The sequence below is a fragment of the Perca fluviatilis genome, chromosome 4, assembly GCF_010015445.1.
Source record: "Perca fluviatilis chromosome 4, GENO_Pfluv_1.0, whole genome shotgun sequence".
Taxonomy (NCBI): Eukaryota; Metazoa; Chordata; class Actinopteri; order Perciformes; family Percidae; genus Perca; species Perca fluviatilis.
The window spans coordinates 38,242,199-38,260,094 of NC_053115.1; the positions used below are offsets into that span (position 1 = coordinate 38,242,199).

General features: G+C 38.8%; 3 protein-coding genes and 1 long non-coding RNA gene across 4 annotated transcripts; 3 read left to right on the plus strand and 1 right to left on the minus strand.

The window, feature by feature from the left end:
* Window positions 1-5,104: 5,104 nt before the first annotated feature.
* Window positions 5,105-6,122, plus strand: LOC120557055. The gene is made up of 3 exons (XR_005638933.1): window positions 5,105-5,272; window positions 5,724-5,792; window positions 5,993-6,122. It is a non-coding gene; the product is annotated as an uncharacterized LOC120557055 (long non-coding RNA).
* Window positions 6,123-6,788: 666 nt separating this feature from the next.
* LOC120557054 (histone H3-like) lies at window positions 6,789-14,520 on the minus strand. The gene is made up of 2 exons (XM_039797071.1): window positions 14,137-14,520; window positions 6,789-7,152 (listed from the first exon to the last, which is right to left on the minus strand). The coding sequence occupies exons 1-2, from the start codon at window positions 14,485-14,487 to the stop codon at window positions 6,835-6,837; spliced, it is 669 nt and encodes a 222-aa protein (XP_039653005.1). The 5' UTR covers window positions 14,488-14,520; the 3' UTR covers window positions 6,789-6,834.
* Window positions 14,521-14,854: 334 nt separating this feature from the next.
* On the plus strand, window positions 14,855-15,277 carry LOC120557043 (histone H2A-like). Its single transcript, XM_039797060.1, has one exon. The coding sequence runs from the start codon at window positions 14,868-14,870 to the stop codon at window positions 15,249-15,251; it is 384 nt and encodes a 127-aa protein (XP_039652994.1). The 5' UTR covers window positions 14,855-14,867; the 3' UTR covers window positions 15,252-15,277.
* A 1,062-nt stretch (window positions 15,278-16,339) lies between these two features.
* LOC120557050 (histone H2B 1/2-like) lies at window positions 16,340-16,958 on the plus strand. The gene has a single exon (XM_039797066.1). It carries the CDS (start codon window positions 16,347-16,349, stop codon window positions 16,719-16,721), a length of 375 nt encoding a protein of 124 aa, XP_039653000.1. The 5' UTR covers window positions 16,340-16,346; the 3' UTR covers window positions 16,722-16,958.
* Window positions 16,959-17,896: the final 938 nt, after the last annotated feature.

Sequence of the window (17,896 nt, forward strand, 5' to 3'; positions counted from 1 at the left end):
TTTTCGAGTACGAGAATAAGTACATTACGTTACCTAAACCGGCCCTATATCTACATAGCTGCTTCGTGATTGGCCCGAGTGAGCGTAAGTATGATCGTCCAATCAGAGAAGAGTTCAGTCAGCGTTTCAAAATAAAGCGTGACAGATTAAACCGGGCGGGAACATTTTGCCTTAATTTGGTTGCACAAAAGCAGAGGCACCTAAATTACCATGGGGATTTTTTTCTGTGCAGCTAGTCAGGATTTATTAATCCTGGGGCCTATTCTGTTCACTCAGCAGTGCTTTTACATTATTATTATTATTATTATTATTATTATTATTATTATTATTATCAGTCTGCATTAAAATACAACAGGTGCATATTGCTGTTCAGTAAAGCGCTTTTATATAAAGTTGTGACCATTATTTTTTATAATTATTCATGTTACTGTTATATTGTTGTATGAAAACTGCTGTTCACATTGTTGTTAGAAGTTTGATGAATATATTACGGCAGTTTAGATAATTAGAAAAGGCTGATACAGTTGCAAATGTGTTTTAAATGAAGTCAGTGATGAAGGATACTATATAAAGTGCTGTGCATGTGTTAGTGGTTCTAACAATAGCAGACTGGTCAGGAACATACACCTTTAACTATTTTAGTTGATTATTTCTTTTAGTATTCTTTAACAAAGGAAATGTTCCTCTTCCTTTTGCACTGTATTTGCCATTCTTGGCACACAATTTGTGTTCTCTCCAGTGAACTGGGACTATAATTTGGGAGGATTGAACAATTATTATAGGTTGTTATAATTGTACAGACCTCCCTTATAGTCTTAGTTCACTGGACCAGTAAGGCTACTGTACATTCATGAAACAACAGGGAGAGGACACCTCGATGGTTTTTAACCTTTTGCTGGGGGGAAATAACTGATGAATACACTGTTACAGTCATGTTTAAAGTGTGCATTAAATGTATCACTTAATTATCTTCATAGTTTCTAGATTTTAGAGTCCAATTAAACAACTGCTTCGACCAAAGCCTCAATACCTAAACTTCTTGTAGCATACACAGTGTAACCATAGCTTAAACACATTGTCAACTTTGCACTTTGTTTGCAATTCTGTAACACACTTATTGCGAAACACTACACACGTTTTCTTAAATTAGACACTTTGTTCAAAAATGAAATCTCCTTTTATCATTAGGAAAACACTCTGTTCAAAATGCAAAACACCTGAAAACACTTGCACAGAAAACAGAACACCAATCAGTCTGAGCCTTAGCACTACAAATAGGCCTCAGGTAAGCCATTTTGAGAACTTTGCAAGCATGGAGGCGACGAGAGACAGAGTAAGAGGAGGACAAAGAGAGAGAGAGGAGTCGGAAGTGGAAGAGGCATCGCCTGAGATGTTGACAAGGTCTTGTGGCCATATCCGAACCGAAGGCAGAATCCATAATTACTGCAGAAATTCTACTTTTGAGTTTGACAGAAGACTGAGAGTCTGAGAAAATGACAATAAAAATAGAAACACAAAGACTGCAGTTTTTTATATAAAGCCCATCCGTGTGTTGCTGGTGATATGAAAGAGTAATTCAAATGGTGCTTGTGTGTATGGTTTTGTTGCAAGAATTTTATTTTTTAGAAAGGAGTGTTAAGTTTTGATTGCAGTGTTTCATTTTGGCACAGATGGGAGTTGTTAATCTCCAAGTGCTATGTCTGATTGGCTTGTGTGTAGAGTTTTGACATAACTAGCCAAATTCTGCAAAAAGTGTGTAAGCAATAGGCAAAAACTGGAAATGAAACCATTTAAGAACTTAGTTTAATTATTTCCACAAAAAAACTGTTGCACACTTTGCCTGAAAAGCGAGCAGTGGGAGTAAATATATTCCTTAGGTAGTTTATATTTTAGCCCATATGAGAGAGAGAGACAGAGTGAGAGAGAGGGATATGTACGCTTCACAACATTTGTGCAAATAATTAGCCTAACTTCTTGGATGGTATGGTAGTTTCAATTCAGAACAGTCAGTTAATGTATATTTTTAGGCTGAAGCTGCTGCTCACTCTGTGTAAAGAATACACAATGCGTATTCTCCATTTTAGCATCTGTAGTAAATCTGTGATCGATACCGTGGTCTCTTTAAGAAAGCCGTGAATGTGCACTTATCCCAGCTATCTACTCCTGGCTTGACATAGCTTCACCTACTTATCCTGGCTTGGCAAATGTGCAACCGATTAAGCCGCGATGAGCGTGTCACGCTAAGTCAAGCTGCGCTTTTTCAGTTATCCTGGATTTTTTCATTGTACTTTTGTGCAACAGCCCCCTGATGTTCACTAATTATCCCCATCACATTGTTATTGTTCCGTTTCTTATTCTGTAATTTGCCTTTGTAGTTTTTTTTTTTTGTTAAAGCACGTTCAAGGGTTAGACACAATTATGTAAACAGTGTGTAAAACACACTTAAAAATATAAACGTTAAATTTCTCTGTGGCCTCCTGTATTCCGCCACAGAGGGATTTTTTCGGTCAGACTTTCAGTTTATCATCTCATGGAATAAACAAATACAAGAAAAAAACTATGGGTTAAAGTTCAAAGAAACAAATCTCAATGTCATACCAACAGAAAACATATGTTTAAACTTGCAACTAAAAGAACACATACATAATAGTTTTAGTGCTGACATTTGATTTATTGTTACATTTTATCTCTGTATTTTGACTAGTTCAGTGGTTTTCAAAGTGGGGTCCCCAAGGGCTTCCAGGGGGTCCCCAGCCAAAAGGGGAATATTTTATTTTCCCTATAATTTCTTCCATAGGTATCAGTCTAGTGGTCCTTGATGTGAAAAAGTTTGGGAACCTAAACAATCAAATTATGGCCTAATTTTTAAATGCCAGGGTGAATTTAGATAAACTAGGATATTATAAATTGCACTCTATATATACATTGCACATCTGAGTTTAAACCAGTGGCCTACATTTCATCTCAGCCCCCCTAAAAATTATAATAATAAAAAACAAATTCATTTTTTAATCAATTTTATAGCTTCAAGGTAGAGTTTGCGAACTTGTCTTGTCAATTACAGGTTCAAAGAAACAGGTTTAATATCCTGTGTCGCTGTCGTCAAAGCCAAGCACCTGTAACCCAGTCAAGGACATTTTTGCAAGGCACTGTATCCGTGTCAGATTCTCATTAGGGGCTGAGCCCCCGTAAAGGTCTGCTCCTAGAATCGCCCCTGGTTTAAACCCTAGATGTTGCTGTCATCTAAGCAAACGTAACACTACATGTTATTGTTAAGTGTCAGTGTCTTGCTCAGGGACACTTTGACATGTGGCTGGATGAGCCTGGGATTGAACAATGTTGTTCCTTTGAAAAGAAAAAAAAACAGTAATTTACCCTCGCAGAACACCAGAGTTGCTCATCGGTTAGTTAGTTAGTCTCATTGTGGGACTTGGCTGAATCCCAACTGACCGTTTAAAACACCGCAGTCACACAATAGCACAAACTAGCTAACAGATGGAGGCAGCGGCAGAGCAGCAACTCCCTCGTTGTGCAAGGTAAAATGGTTTTGAAAAAGAAGTCTGGTGGCTTTGAAGAGAGCAGAGATAACGACTTCAGTTTCCCCACTGGGAAAAAGAAAAGTACATGATCAGAAAATTCAGATTGACCAAATTTGTTTAGGATAATATCAAATAATCAACAGAACAGTAAAGAAGCCCAGGACATTTACTCAGTAATTTTTTAGGCATTATATCATCATATCCATTTAATTTTTTGAAAAACTCCCCTGCTCACTGACACTCTTTACCCCCCAGCTACAGTCTCTACACCTTACATTAACACACATCCTGGATCCCTACACACTGCACGTTCACTCAGCATGTTGCGCTAAACCATACAGTCCGTGTTTGTTATTAACTATTAGACCTATATTTAGCACATTTGTTGAAGTTCTGGTTTCTTTATTCATTTCAAATTTTGGTTTATATTTTAAATGTTTATATATGCACAACCATCTTGTGTTACTTACATGACAGTAATACTTATGAGTTTAATCTTAGACATTCCATGGAATTAAAATGTATTAACCCTTGTGTGGTCCTTCGGGTCCCAGTGACCCGAAGGACAACACAAGGATTATGTACTTCCGTTTACTTTGTTGAGAATTGCTCTCTAAACCCTGTTTCTTGTAAAGTAAGTAAGTAAAGTTTATTTCTAGAACACATTTAAACAGTTTAAGCTGACCAAAATGCTGTACAAACAAGAACTAAGGTGCTGTATTAACCCTTGTTTAGAGAGCAATTCTCAACAAAGTAAACGGAAGTACATAATCCTTGTGTTGTCCTTCGGGTCACTGGGACCCAAAGGACAACACAAGGGTTAAGGGATAAATTAGGACAAAAGTTTGGTGTCTTAAGATGAAGTGTGCGGCTCTTTATAGAGCCATTGCCCTTCAATGCTTCCGGTCTGTTTGACATTTATTATACTACATACAGTAGCATAAACTAAGCAATGTATAACGAAAAAAAAAAAAGTGATGTTATTCAGGATTGAGACCAAGTAATCATAAAGTACAGGGTCAGATAGGTCTAAATCAGGTCCCAGACAGCAACCCAACATTGAATAAATATTGATTTTCCATCGGAATCATCATTATGGTTGATATTGAAATTTCAATGCAAAATAAATGTTGAATCACCATTACAATATCGATGAAACCTGACGTTATTAATTTATCAACAAAAATAAAAACAATTTCTTTTTTTCTTTTTTTTTTTTTTTTTTTTCCCCTTTTTTTCCTTTTTTTTAAAATTTTTTTTTTTACCCCAACCAACCCTTTTTTTAAAAACAACCCCAAAAAAATTAAAAAAAAAAAAAAAAAAAAAATTTTTATAAATATTTAAAAAAAAAAAAAAAAAAAAAAAAAATAAAATAGTTGACCGGGAAATATGATTGAAAATGCATTGATTTATAGTTGACCGGAAATATGATTGAAAATGCATTGATATATAGTTGACCGGGAAAATATGATTGAAAATGCATTGATATATAGTTGACCGGGAAATATGATTGAAAATGCATTGATTTATAGTTGACAGGGAAATATGATTGAAAATGCATTGATATATAGTTGACCGGGAAATATGATTGAAAATGCATTGATATATAGTTGACCGGGAAATATGATTGAAAAGTCATTGATTTTTGGTTGACCGGGAGATCATCGGGTGGTAGACCAACGTACTGCACCGGACACATCTCATTTCTGGACTCTTGGGGCGAATACGATCAGGTAAGCTTGCTTAATATGTAATGTTCGATATGAATAAATTGTACTAGCTAAATCAAATACTGTTACTCGTTAACATGATGGTTAGTGTCCATTATGCTTTTGGATTCTGCATCAGACAACTTTTAAAAACAGCTAATGTTAGCTAAGCGCATAACGTTAGCGTTAGCTAACATTCGTTAGCGTTAGCTAGCAGTAACAGTCTTAGAACATGGTACAGATGAAGTTGGAAATGTTTTGGCAAGGAAATTATTGGATATGACTGAATTTCCATTTGTAGTTGCATTATAGCTTTTGGGTTTTGCTGAGGACAACTTTTAGAATTCGGTCATGTTAGCTAATGCTAGCTAACGTTAGCTAGCGCTAGCCTTAGCCTAAATATCCATTTTGAACTGATGTTTGGCAAGGATGTGACAGTATTTGTTGCTCTAATTGTGTTGTAATGTGTTTGTAGAGAGGAAAATGCCAGGCGGAGAGAGAAGAAAAGAGATCACCTGCCAGAGGGACTGAAGCAAGTAAAAAGGTAACCTTCAATTTTGAAAAGTGATTTGAATGTAGGGAAAACATGATAGGCTAGACTACAACACTGGACAAATTGCCTTATATCCGATCATTGAAAAATACTAGGACTAGTGAATTTGTTTCCAAGTGTGTATATATGTGGGTATTATGTTTAACTTAAAGGCTAATTTGTTTGCATTGTGCTTGTATTTTCTGTTTTAGATGCTCATACACAGCAGATGGGGACAGCCAGCGTCACCCAATTTACTTTTGCCCAGGCTGTGCAACAGTTGCTGCACTATGCGTCAGACCGGGCAGGATGGACTGGACAACAAACCAGTCAGACGTCAGAGGACCATGAACTGTAACTATGCTAAAGAGGACAAATAATGAAATAAGAGGCTAATAAAATGAATTTGTTTTTACCTTAAACAGTGTGGTGTGGTCAGTGTTTTTAGGCTAGGCTATAGGCATACAAGCTTTCAAATGTTCAATCACTTTTTACCTTCCTGGCTGTAGATAAAGCAGGATATTCATTATAGGTTATTTAATTTAGGGCATTACATTTTCGTATGCCTAGCAATACTTTTCTATGGCTTAATAATGATTGAAATTCCATTGAAATCACGTTGATCCTTAGTTCAGTTGAAATTTCAACATTGTTTCAATATTCCTGATAATTGAAATACCATTGAAATTCCGTTGATCTATGGACAGGATTTCAACATTGTTTCAATATTAAAACAGGGTGCAAAATGATGTTGAATCAACATCAGAATTTGATGTTGTTTCAATGACTTAATGTTGACAACGCAATGTTGATTTAACATAGTTTCAATGACTGTTTGCTATCTGGGGTGTAACAGGCCCACATGGACGGATAACAGCTTGTAAAGGTCTGAAAAACTTTAAAACGTAACCGCAGTTTTAGATTGGGTGACGAGGAACTATGATTTAGAGCATAATTAACAATAAATAAAATTGAGATCAGGAAATATTTCTCTCTAGAGGTATTGTGGGTGGCTCTTAAAAGAGCCGTTGTGTTTTTGTATAGCCGACCAGGTTTAACCTCCGAAGCCGTACAGGGTGCGACCCTGTCTCTTCAGAGCGTACACCACATCCATGGCGGTCACAGTCTTCCTCTTGGCGTGCTCGGTGTAGGTGACGGCGTCACGGATCACGTTCTCCAGGAACACCTTCAGCACACCGCGGGTCTCCTCGTAGATCAGACCGGAGATACGCTTCACTCCGCCGCGGCGAGCCAGACGGCGGATGGCGGGCTTGGTGATGCCCTGGATGTTATCACGGAGAACTTTACGGTGACGCTTAGCGCCTCCTTTGCCGAGTCCTTTTCCTCCTTTTCCGCGACCACTCATTTTCCACTAGCTGTCGTTAAAACGAATGATTTCACCGCCGTCGACCGGCAGTATTTACATCTTATCTGCGGACGTAAGAGAGGACAGGTGGCGTGAGCTTCTGTGGGCGGAGCCAAACTCAGCAGCCATTTCAAAACTGAATGATTGTTATTCATTTATGTAGGACTATATTTTAATCCTTCGTGTCTACCTGACCTTTGGTTAAGATTTTATTTAATAATATTCACAAATACATTTCTGAGTGAAACGCCAGGGCATCTTTCTCTGTAAATAATTCTTAAAAGTCATGTTAATAATATTTGGACTGGTTTGGGTTATTTTCTAAAATCAATTATTTATTTTTTTCTTGACTGTAGTTCACAGCGACCTGCCATCTTCAGTCTAGTTGCAGGATAAAGACTTTACTTTATATCACCATTGGAATCCAATCAGTTTGAAATGTCTCGATATTATCCAGTTCACACAGAGGTTGATGATGGCTGTAATGTGTTACGTTGGTGAACACCAGATGGCAGCAGGAGATAACATGATGGTGAGCTGGGAGGGAATCATTTCCTAATGGAACAAATCACAGAGAGGAACTCTCACTTTATATGTTGGATCACATCTGAAAGGATACAAACTAAATACTGTAGCCTACACTTACAGTTACAAGTCCTGATAGGGAACACCTAGCTCAATTCAATTTGGTGATTTTAATCAAAGTCAAAGTAAACTTTATCAGTTTGTGACAAAGAAGTAAATTTCCCCGAATACAAACGTTTGACTGCAAGTCTTCGGCCAGTAGTCAGTGGATGGTAAGAATAAAGATAAAGAAGGACATTCAGAGCCAGAGATGATCTTTTTATACCCAATGAAATCACGAGAGTGGGTTTGACATTGGTGTGCAGGGACTAAAGGGCAAAAGATAGTGAAATGTTGTTAAAAGCTCAGAAGACAGCACTATACCCTAAACATCACAGCCAGTGGAAAGGGACCTTAAAACAATTGACAAACTGTCCAAAATGAATGTTCCTGCCACATTTGAACTCCCCAAAATACATTGTCAGAAGATGATATTAGGAACACTGTAAATATACATATATTTAATTTGTTTTACTGATAATTTGTTACACTGCTGCACAACGTTTGAAGACTGAGTGTAACAAGTCATATAGCTGAAAAGGCCAGAAATTATAGAGGCTTAAGTGGGAACATATTTATATGACAGGTCAGTTAGCAAGGTAGATGGCACATGACCATTTTATTAATGTGAATGTTCAATAATATTGTCTTTGTTTTAGTTTTCTTTATTTTTGTCTTTTTAAAATGCATTTGTATGGAGATAAGTGTTGTATTTGAGTATAACACCGTTGTATTTACAACACATTAATTGACTTCCCTTGAAGATCACTTTGCCATTTCATACCCGATTTAAGTTATCTTGTTTCTAACTTTTCTTTATAAAAGAACTGAAATTAGTCAACTGTCAGCAGGTACCTTATCTAGCCTGGTTGGTTAGTGCTCCTGCTGTTGTAACGACAGTCGTTGTGGTCGTTGGAGATCAGTTCCACATCAGGCCAAATGGGAGCGTTTGTTTAATTTCATGTCCCACGCCCAAGTCTGTATCCTTTTGTTCGTGCTGATGGGCCATTTGTCATCAACATCAGTCTCCACTTAGACTGCGCCAACGTTTCCATCTCTATAGACATCTTAGCATAGGTATAGCCCCCACAAACACAGCTAGATAGCTTATCTAACAGCTGGTACAGGCGAAAAACTGGTAAACTCTTAGCAGTCAGGATTCAGATAATCCCATTCCACTGAAAGCTGCCTTTTATATTTAACAGGCCGCATCAGAAAGGAAGTTGATGCAGGTAAATGCTGTAGAATGGTTTAATTGGACCTTCAAAAGGCCTTTGATGCTGTGGATCATGGTATCCTGCTGTTAAACTGATGTTATCATTTTTAGATTCAAGAGTCCAATGAACAAAAATACATTTTTCTACACAGCTGCAGTTGAATGGAACAAACTTCCAGTATTTCTAAAACTTAAAAACTAAAACTTTAAATATTCAGGAATGATATCAGTTAAAACAGTGGAAATGTATCCAGTGGAGAAGTGAGCAGCCTATATTAGGTAGATCACTATGGAGAAAGGGGATAGAACATACTACTATTTAATTCAACAGCTTTTTTGGCCAATGGGGATTAAACTGTACAAAGAGGAAAAGAGGTGGATATGTTCCATTTTGTGATCATTAATATAAGAACTATTACCTATATCTATTAAGCAGAGGAGCTGTTGACGGCAGCAGTTCTGATAGGAAGTGTGGCTAAACTGCACCAGTCTCGACCATCTTCAGTGTGTTTGCTGCCACCAGAAGAACTTCCGCGTCATACAGACTCATCAACAGCAGGTGGTTGCCACCATGGATGTGGTGTACGCTCTGAAGAGACAGGGCTCTACGGCTTCAGAGGTTAAACCTGATCTGGAAAAACAACAACACAACAGCTCTTTTAAGAGCCACACACTTCATTTGAAGACCAGCTTCCTCTTGTCATAATAATAGGCAACATTACAGTAGCCTATAATAAAATTCTGTGTGTCCTTGTACCGGTTCTTCTCTATGCAGACATGAATAAACTGTTAAAATATGTGTCCGTGTGTCACAGTCCACCTGATTTCTTTCTGATTTAAGATACATTGATTGTCAGGTGCCCTGCTTGTTCTTTATTCATAATTTCATCTAATATGTCATTTAATCTAATACTTATTGTGGCACCTTGATAAAAGGACCTTGATTTGACACAGAGAGGAAGAGGTTATTTAATTGGTAAAACTCAGTGGGCAGATCATCGGGACTGACTTTTACCATTGTTTAGTTGTTGATGGCCCCCAGCACCTCATCTATTCTTCTATGACTTTAGGTTCTCCACGCTTCCTACTGCTTCTCCACGTATGTGGAGGGGGAGGTGGACTTCATCCTTTGTTTTTCTGAAGTCAATCACCTCTTCTTTTGTCAGAGACGTTAAGGTGTTCCACCTCAATCCTGGAGCCTTATTGTCTGAAATCAGCCCAACTACTGTGGTTTTGTCTGCAAATTCAATTATGGAGTTGGAGGTTTGATTACCAACGCTGACTTGCTGTGATCGCATTGAGAGGAAGTCCATGAGAACAGCAAAGAACCAAGACCCAGGAAGTCCAGTTTGTTGACCAATTTGTGGGAGATTACGCCATTAAATTCAGAGCTATAAACTACATAAATAAAAGTACGACATGTGGAAATGGCCAAAATCACACTAATTTCAAACTTTGAATTCAAAATGGTGGACTTCCTCCAATGAAGCTTTTTGTACATCTTGACATGTTACATATGTGTACCAAGTTTTGTGAGTCTACGTTAAACACACTGCAGGGGTTACATTTTTTTAACTTTGTAGGGGGTGCTAGCGAGCCATTTGTGTGCGCCTATTCCCAAAACCCTTAAAATATCTACATTTTCACCAGACTTGATGAGACCGCCAATTTTGGTGAGTTTTTGAATATGCTAAGCCCCTCAAAAAGGCAATTAATTTGCAGGAAATAATAATAATTCCTTCAGTTTCAATAGGGCCTTCGACGCTGTCGGCGCTCGCCTAATAATCTCCTCTGTCTTTCATTGGTTCCACCCCAGAAATCTGATGACATATGTGTATGTTTTAATTTTGCTGTCCATAACTGCACTCAATATGAGCAGAGCTTTCATTTGAGCCTAATATTAAGGCTCTTTGACGATTTTGAAAAAATGACATTTAAAGAGCCAAAAATTGGCGGCCATCTTGAATTTAAAGGTCAAAAATAGGTCAAATCAATAAATCTTTATCATTTATGAATTTCGTGACCCAAATAGACTCTGAAACCATGTATTATGCAGCACTGTGGGCAAAACCATTAAAAAGTTAATTTCCAGCTAGGCTGACGGCAGCCATTTTGGATATAGGGCTCCCAAAAAATTTTCCCACGTTTTTGTGAAGGGCACCCCGGCTAATTTCTTTCTTTAACGTTCATAGATGACAAATCCAGTGAGAAAGAAACCTTTCCTCTCCACGGTCACGGAAGTGCTATAAATGACCCAACTAGAAGGGAGACGTAATTCAATGTCGCCTACTGACGAGCAACCACATTGCGCATTGTGAAGTTATTTATGAATTACATACCTGAGGGCCAATTCGGGGACGGTTTGGAATCATTTACAATCCCGTAATTATCTCCATCTGTTGAAAGCCCGACCGAGATTGACTTGCCTTTTCGCTCGTCATCTGTCACTTTTCCCTTTTAGTTGTTCTTTATTTAATTTCCATCTTTTCTGTGATGGGGCTACAAGGTCACCCTAAAACTATCTCTAGTTTTCCCATGCCAGTTAAGATGTAACTGGGGGGTGAAAGTCGTACAGGGAGGAGGAGGTGAGATGGCTCCAAGATGTCTCTTGTATTTCTCTGAATGTCTTCATGTGTATCAGATTGCCTGTAAGAATTGTAGCGTCATAATAATCCAAGTGCGTGTGTGCTGTCACTCTGAAGATGCATAAAAGCCTGGTGTTCTTGTTCACTCATTTGAGAAACTGACTCCACACTTGGCTGCGGCCTTTTGTGAAATCATGTTGCTCCTTTTTGCAAATATATCTTTAATAAAATACAAAAACCCAACTTGGTTTTAGTCTCATCTGTATTTGTTTCACGTTACTAAACTCTGAAAACTTCCCCAGTGCTGCAAAGGAAACTTCCACTACAGTCCTACACCAGTATCAGCCATAACTACAACAGATTACTCCTAGAATAAATAATTAATAAAATACAATTAGTCCTATGTAAAGAAATCTACTGTTACCTTTTACCTGGCTGGATGCTAACACAGGCTTTTCCGGTGTCACAAAGGAATCTGTGACCCTTCACAATGGGTGCTCTGTAGCTCCGTCTACCTGCTGCAAATCATTCTGTGACTTCACGGGAAAAATCGGACCTGGTAGGTTTACATGGTTTGATTTTCAAATATAGTTTCTGATCTTTTGGTTTGTTTATTCTTATTTATTGATACTGTTTCATTTTGCATTATTGTTTATGTTTTATTGTTTTGATGTGTGTGTGTATGTGTGTGTGTGTGTAGAAATGAAGACCAGTGTAGGAGGAAAAGTACACTCTCAGTGTCAATACTTTATTAGATATTGTTTTGATAAGTTGAGTCTTGTAATGTCTGTAATGTAGTCAGTTATAATCAAGAAACCACATAAATGTAACCTTACTTATCACACCGTGGGATCCAGATCATATACACGTCCCACACACCGTCACTTTTGTTTCTGTAAGTTTAACAAGATCCACTGTCAATTATATTTCAAGATTGTTGTTTATTCAATACACATTGTGTTCATGTTGTAATTACGTGTTCATGTTTTAAGCCCAAATTAGGCCCAGCTGACTTATAGAGGAGGCTCTTCTCTCGGTGTGAGGGAGACAGGAAGTGCAGGTTGAAAGCTGTCTTTAGTTTGAACGATGATGAAGTGAAGGAGATGTGAGCGACCAAAAGCAGAAAAGTTAGAACAGCCGATGTGCATCCTGTTTTTGAGCGGAGGAGTTTTCTATCTGAGAAAGACATTATTATTATATGCATCAAACTATACAACTCACCTGTACATGTCTCAGCAGGTAAACTGCAGTCTGGAGGTCTTTTTAAGGCCAGACACTATACAGGCAAAAACATCTTTCAGACTGATGGAAAGAAAACATCCCAAACACATTTACCTGTTTATTTTACACTTTTTCTTCAAAATTCACCTAAAGTTAGCATTATATAATGCCTCATTTGCATATTAAAAAAAATAATAAGAATTGTCTTAATGTTAGTGGGAAGTTCCATAGTGATGTCAACCTTTTTCACCTATTTGGGGCCTTAACTATTGTGTGTTTAGAGGAGAGGATCTTGCAGCAGGACTTTTCTGCTGATGCTTAAAGTGTTCCACTAAACAGGATTCAACTGTTCCTGTTCAACTCCATTTCATTTAATTTGATTAATATTTCAGTATAATTGGCTTTAATCATACATATGTTAGATGTTGGAGTTTTTTTTCTCACATTGTGTTAAATTAAACTGCATATATAGTCTACTAATCAATACACATCTATGCTCTGACTAATATTGGATTGAATTTGGTGGTAAAGCTAATTTTTTATTCGTTAAACATTTTCCACTTTAAATATGCTGTCATTGTGTTTATGTAAACATCAATCTACACATTTGTAAAGATGTGACTTTACCTTCACAACACGGCTTGTGTGAACATTTTCTGAGTAAAATTTCAACATGCAAGTTCTGATTTTTCCTACAAGCACACGTGTCCTGTGACTTCAAATCCAGCTGATGTGTGAATATTTTATATGAAGTACAGATTTTTGTTCAAGGGATGACAATAAGTCTACAAGCACTTTGTACTACATTTACCTTGATACTTGTAACATCACTTCCCTTAGTGTTCCCATTTGCTTGGTAGCAAATCATTTTATAAACAAGCTATGAAAGGAGGTTTTTAAGTGTAGATTATAAACTTTACAAGAGCAGTTCACTGTAAATACTAATGATCAGTTATTGATGGTGAGACATGTTGTCAGTGGAAAGAACCCAAATGAGGACGGACCATTTAAATACAGTCAATATCACTCTACATCACGGTATGTAAATATTATCAAAGTTAAAATGTTAACCGCATACAAGTTTATTATTTGTACAAGTTAGTGTTTCTTTCTTTTCTTTGATTTAAATTTAGCGGACATGGGTCAATATTTCATAATCGGTATGCCTACAGATCGTGCGTTGTGGGGAAAACGCAGAATAAAAATAAAATGGTAATACTCTTTGAGAATGATTTGGTGGCTCTTAAAAGAGCCTTTGTGGTGTGTGGAGCAGCAGCAGACAGTTTAAGCCCTCTCTCCGCGGATGCGGCGGGCCAGCTGGATGTCTTTGGGCATGATGGTGACCCTCTTGGCGTGGATGGCGCACAGGTTGGTGTCCTCGAACAGACCGACCAGGTAAGCCTCGCTGGCCTCCTGCAGAGCCATGACGGCGGAGCTCTGGAAGCGCAGGTCGGTCTTGAAGTCCTGAGCGATTTCTCGGACCAGGCGCTGGAAGGGCAGCTTGCGGATCAGCAGCTCGGTGGATTTCTGGTAACGACGGATCTCTCTCAGAGCCACGGTACCGGGCCTGTAACGGTGAGGCTTCTTCACTCCGCCGGTGGCCGGGGCGCTCTTACGGGCAGCCTTGGTGGCCAGCTGCTTCCTGGGGGCTTTTCCTCCGGTGGATTTACGAGCGGTCTGCTTAGTTCTTGCCATGGTTTCTTCTTTCTGCGATCAAGAGAACTATAAAATGAAATGAAGAAACACGCGACTCTTAAAGTGTGGGACCGGATGTAAGACATGGTGTCCCTGCTTAAGACCTCCGGCTCGGTGGCTCCTGATTGGTGAGGGGTTCCTCTGGAGCTAAGCACCGCCTCAAGGAGCGACCCACCGCCCGAATCTCTGTCGCTTATTGGCGGACAATCCTTTCAAACAGTCCGCCAAAATGTGAGAGCGGGCCGCCCTCTGCTAGAAGCCTCTTTTCTGGTTGGTCTGGCTGGAAATGATCAGCTCCCGCGCTCCGCGGACATAAAAAGGAGGGTTTCAGCTGTTGAGAAAACATTTCTCTGAGTTGTGACTTTAGAGAGCATCTGAAAATGAGTGGACGAGGGAAAACCGGAGGAAAAGCCAGAGCTAAGGCAAAGACCCGCTCCTCCCGTGCCGGGCTCCAGTTCCCAGTCGGCCGTGTCCACAGGCTGCTCCGTAAAGGAAACTACGCTCAGCGTGTGGGAGCCGGCGCCCCCGTCTACCTGGCGGCTGTGCTGGAGTACCTGACCGCTGAGATCCTGGAGCTGGCTGGAAACGCTGCCCGCGACAACAAGAAGACCCGTATCATCCCCCGTCACCTGCAGCTGGCTGTCCGCAACGACGAGGAGCTCAACAAGCTGCTGGGCGGAGTGACCATCGCTCAGGGCGGCGTGCTGCCCAACATCCAGGCCGTCCTGCTGCCCAAGAAGACAGAGAAGCCCGCCAAGAAGTAAAACTGGAGACTCTCTGACTGCTGGAAATCAGACCCAAAAAAGGCTCTTTTAAGAGCCACACACTTTCCTGATAAAGAGCTTTTTTTCCTTATGTATCTGATACAAATAATACAAAATACTAGTCGGAGAACCGTTATCAACCTGTTACAAACAATACAGGGTGGATACGTTACAAAATGCATTTGAGGATGGGACTTTAATAACCCACCACTTTCAATTATGGTATCTCAAGGGCAAATGCTCCTTTTACTCCACTTGATGACTTCATTTCTTTGCTGATGATTAACACCGAATATAATCAAAATAATGATTATCGGATTAAGATACAAATTTATTGTTTCAAGGGGAAATTCCCAAACTACCCCGTAGTTTATATTCTGAAATGTTTTGCCACTTTGGGTTTTACGCATATCCTCACCAACCATTTTCAATATCACTTTTTTATCGGTTACCATAACTTTCTATAAAAGAGGGTATGTTTATTTTTAACGAAAGTAACATCTCATTACCACTAGCATATATTTTATAAAAGTTATTAACGAGCGTATTTGCATCTTCATATCTTATATCATATATTATAGAGTTTTAGCTAACATTTCATCAGTTACCAAGACCTATGAATGTATGTTAAAGATGTTTAGTTGTGGCCGGGTTGGCATGCATGTCTTCCATCCGTCTCTCCCCTTTCTAACCTGTCTTGTCCATTTAAGGCCCAAAAAATAATCAAAATTCTAATTCTAATAATTAAAAAAAAAAAACGATGTGTTTAGGTATTAAAAAGCCAGCTTGTAGTCTAGTGCTTTAAGTTAATTTACATCTATTAATCGTGTAGTGATATTTCTTATGAAGACATCGAGCGCTTTCTCTTAATGCAGTCAATCATAATCACAAGACACATCACTTTTCTTTGATCGCTTGAGTAAATACATCAGCTCACAGCAACGGCTACTTGTTTAGCGCATGCTCAGTCCCGCGCTCAGAAGACAACCAATCCTGTGCGAGCAACAGCACAGTCACATTTGCATCGAGTGGATTAAAATTGAACGTTCGGTGGCGAGTCCCTACATTCGATTAGAAAAACTCTCAGAACTAATTATGCCTGAGCCCAGCGTCAAAGCGCCCAAGAAGGGCTCCAAGAAAGCCGTCTCTAAGGCCGTCAGCAAGACCGGCAAGAAGAAGAGAAAGACCAGGAAGGAGAGCTACGCCATCTACGTCTACAAGGTGCTGAAACAGGTCCACCCCGACACCGGTATCTCCTCCAAGGCCATGGGCATCATGAACTCTTTTGTGAGCGACATCTTTGAGCGCATCGCCGGTGAGGCCTCCCGTCTCGCCCACTACAACAAGCGCTCCACCATCACTTCCAGGGAGATCCAGACCGCCGTGAGGCTGCTGCTGCCCGGGGAGCTGGCCAAGCACGCCGTGTCTGAGGGCACCAAGGCCGTCACCAAGTACACCAGCTCCAAGTAAACCATCCCGCTGCTGTAATCCACTAAACCAACGGCTCTTTTAAGAGCCACGCACTTCATCTAAAGAGGTCTTCCCGTTATCATCGAAACCCTTATTAACGTTTAACACTGTATAAACTAATTTGAAGAATTTTCAGGCTTACAGAAACATTGAACTGCAAAGTAAATGGGAACAGCATAAGGTCCTATACAGTGAAGTGAACACAAGCTCTATATGAGAATAAGATTATCATCACAACGTAAAAGGGGGAACAACTGTAAATGAGATGTCATGATTTTTATTTTGTACCCTATCATATAACTATTCTTCTTAAAACATGAATAAATTAGTGTATCCATATAACTATTGAGACACCTTCACTTAACCCTTGTGTTGTCTTCCTGTCAACCTTGAAAACGTGAACCTTTTTGATGTTTTTGACCCCTTTTTTCCAGTTTGTTTTAAATTGTTACTTTTTTCTTGTACACATTTTCAGCACTTACTTCTACGTCCCATATTTTCTGATTTAAAAGAGAAATTGAAAATGGGTCAATGTGACCGGAAGTCAACACAAGAGTTAAATATAGATATGTTTAATAGTGTGATTCTAATGGTCAAACAATTCATCCATGGAAGTAGATTTACTGTTTCTAAACCACTATTTGTATTGAGACACCTTCACTTAAATATAGATGTCAGTTTAATTTGATAAAATTTGCCCATGAATCTATACTGAAAAACTTTTTTTGAATTATCCAAAAGACAAATAATCCTGTATCCTTAGTAAAACTGATCTTACATTTGTGGCAATATGTGTGTTCTTTACTGGATCTCTATTTTTAAAATTAAGATTTGTTTTCCTTACTGGTTTATGAGTTATTTCAATAAAACAATACATTATGAACCACTGTGTGATATAAGAAAAATAAATAACACATTTTAAAACGGATTGTGTTCTAAGGATGATGTAAAGTCTGTATCCTGAAACTAGACTAAAAAAGTCAGGTAGCTGTGAACTAAAGCCAATAACAATAAAGCTTGATTTTAGAAAATACCTGAAACAAATCTAAAACTGTTATTATCTGGACTTTATTTGCAGAGAAAGATGACCTGACAGGAAGGAGATGTTTCACAAAGAAACATATTTGTTAGCCAGGAGTTATCATAATTTAGGCCCACTAGTTCCTTTTCACCCT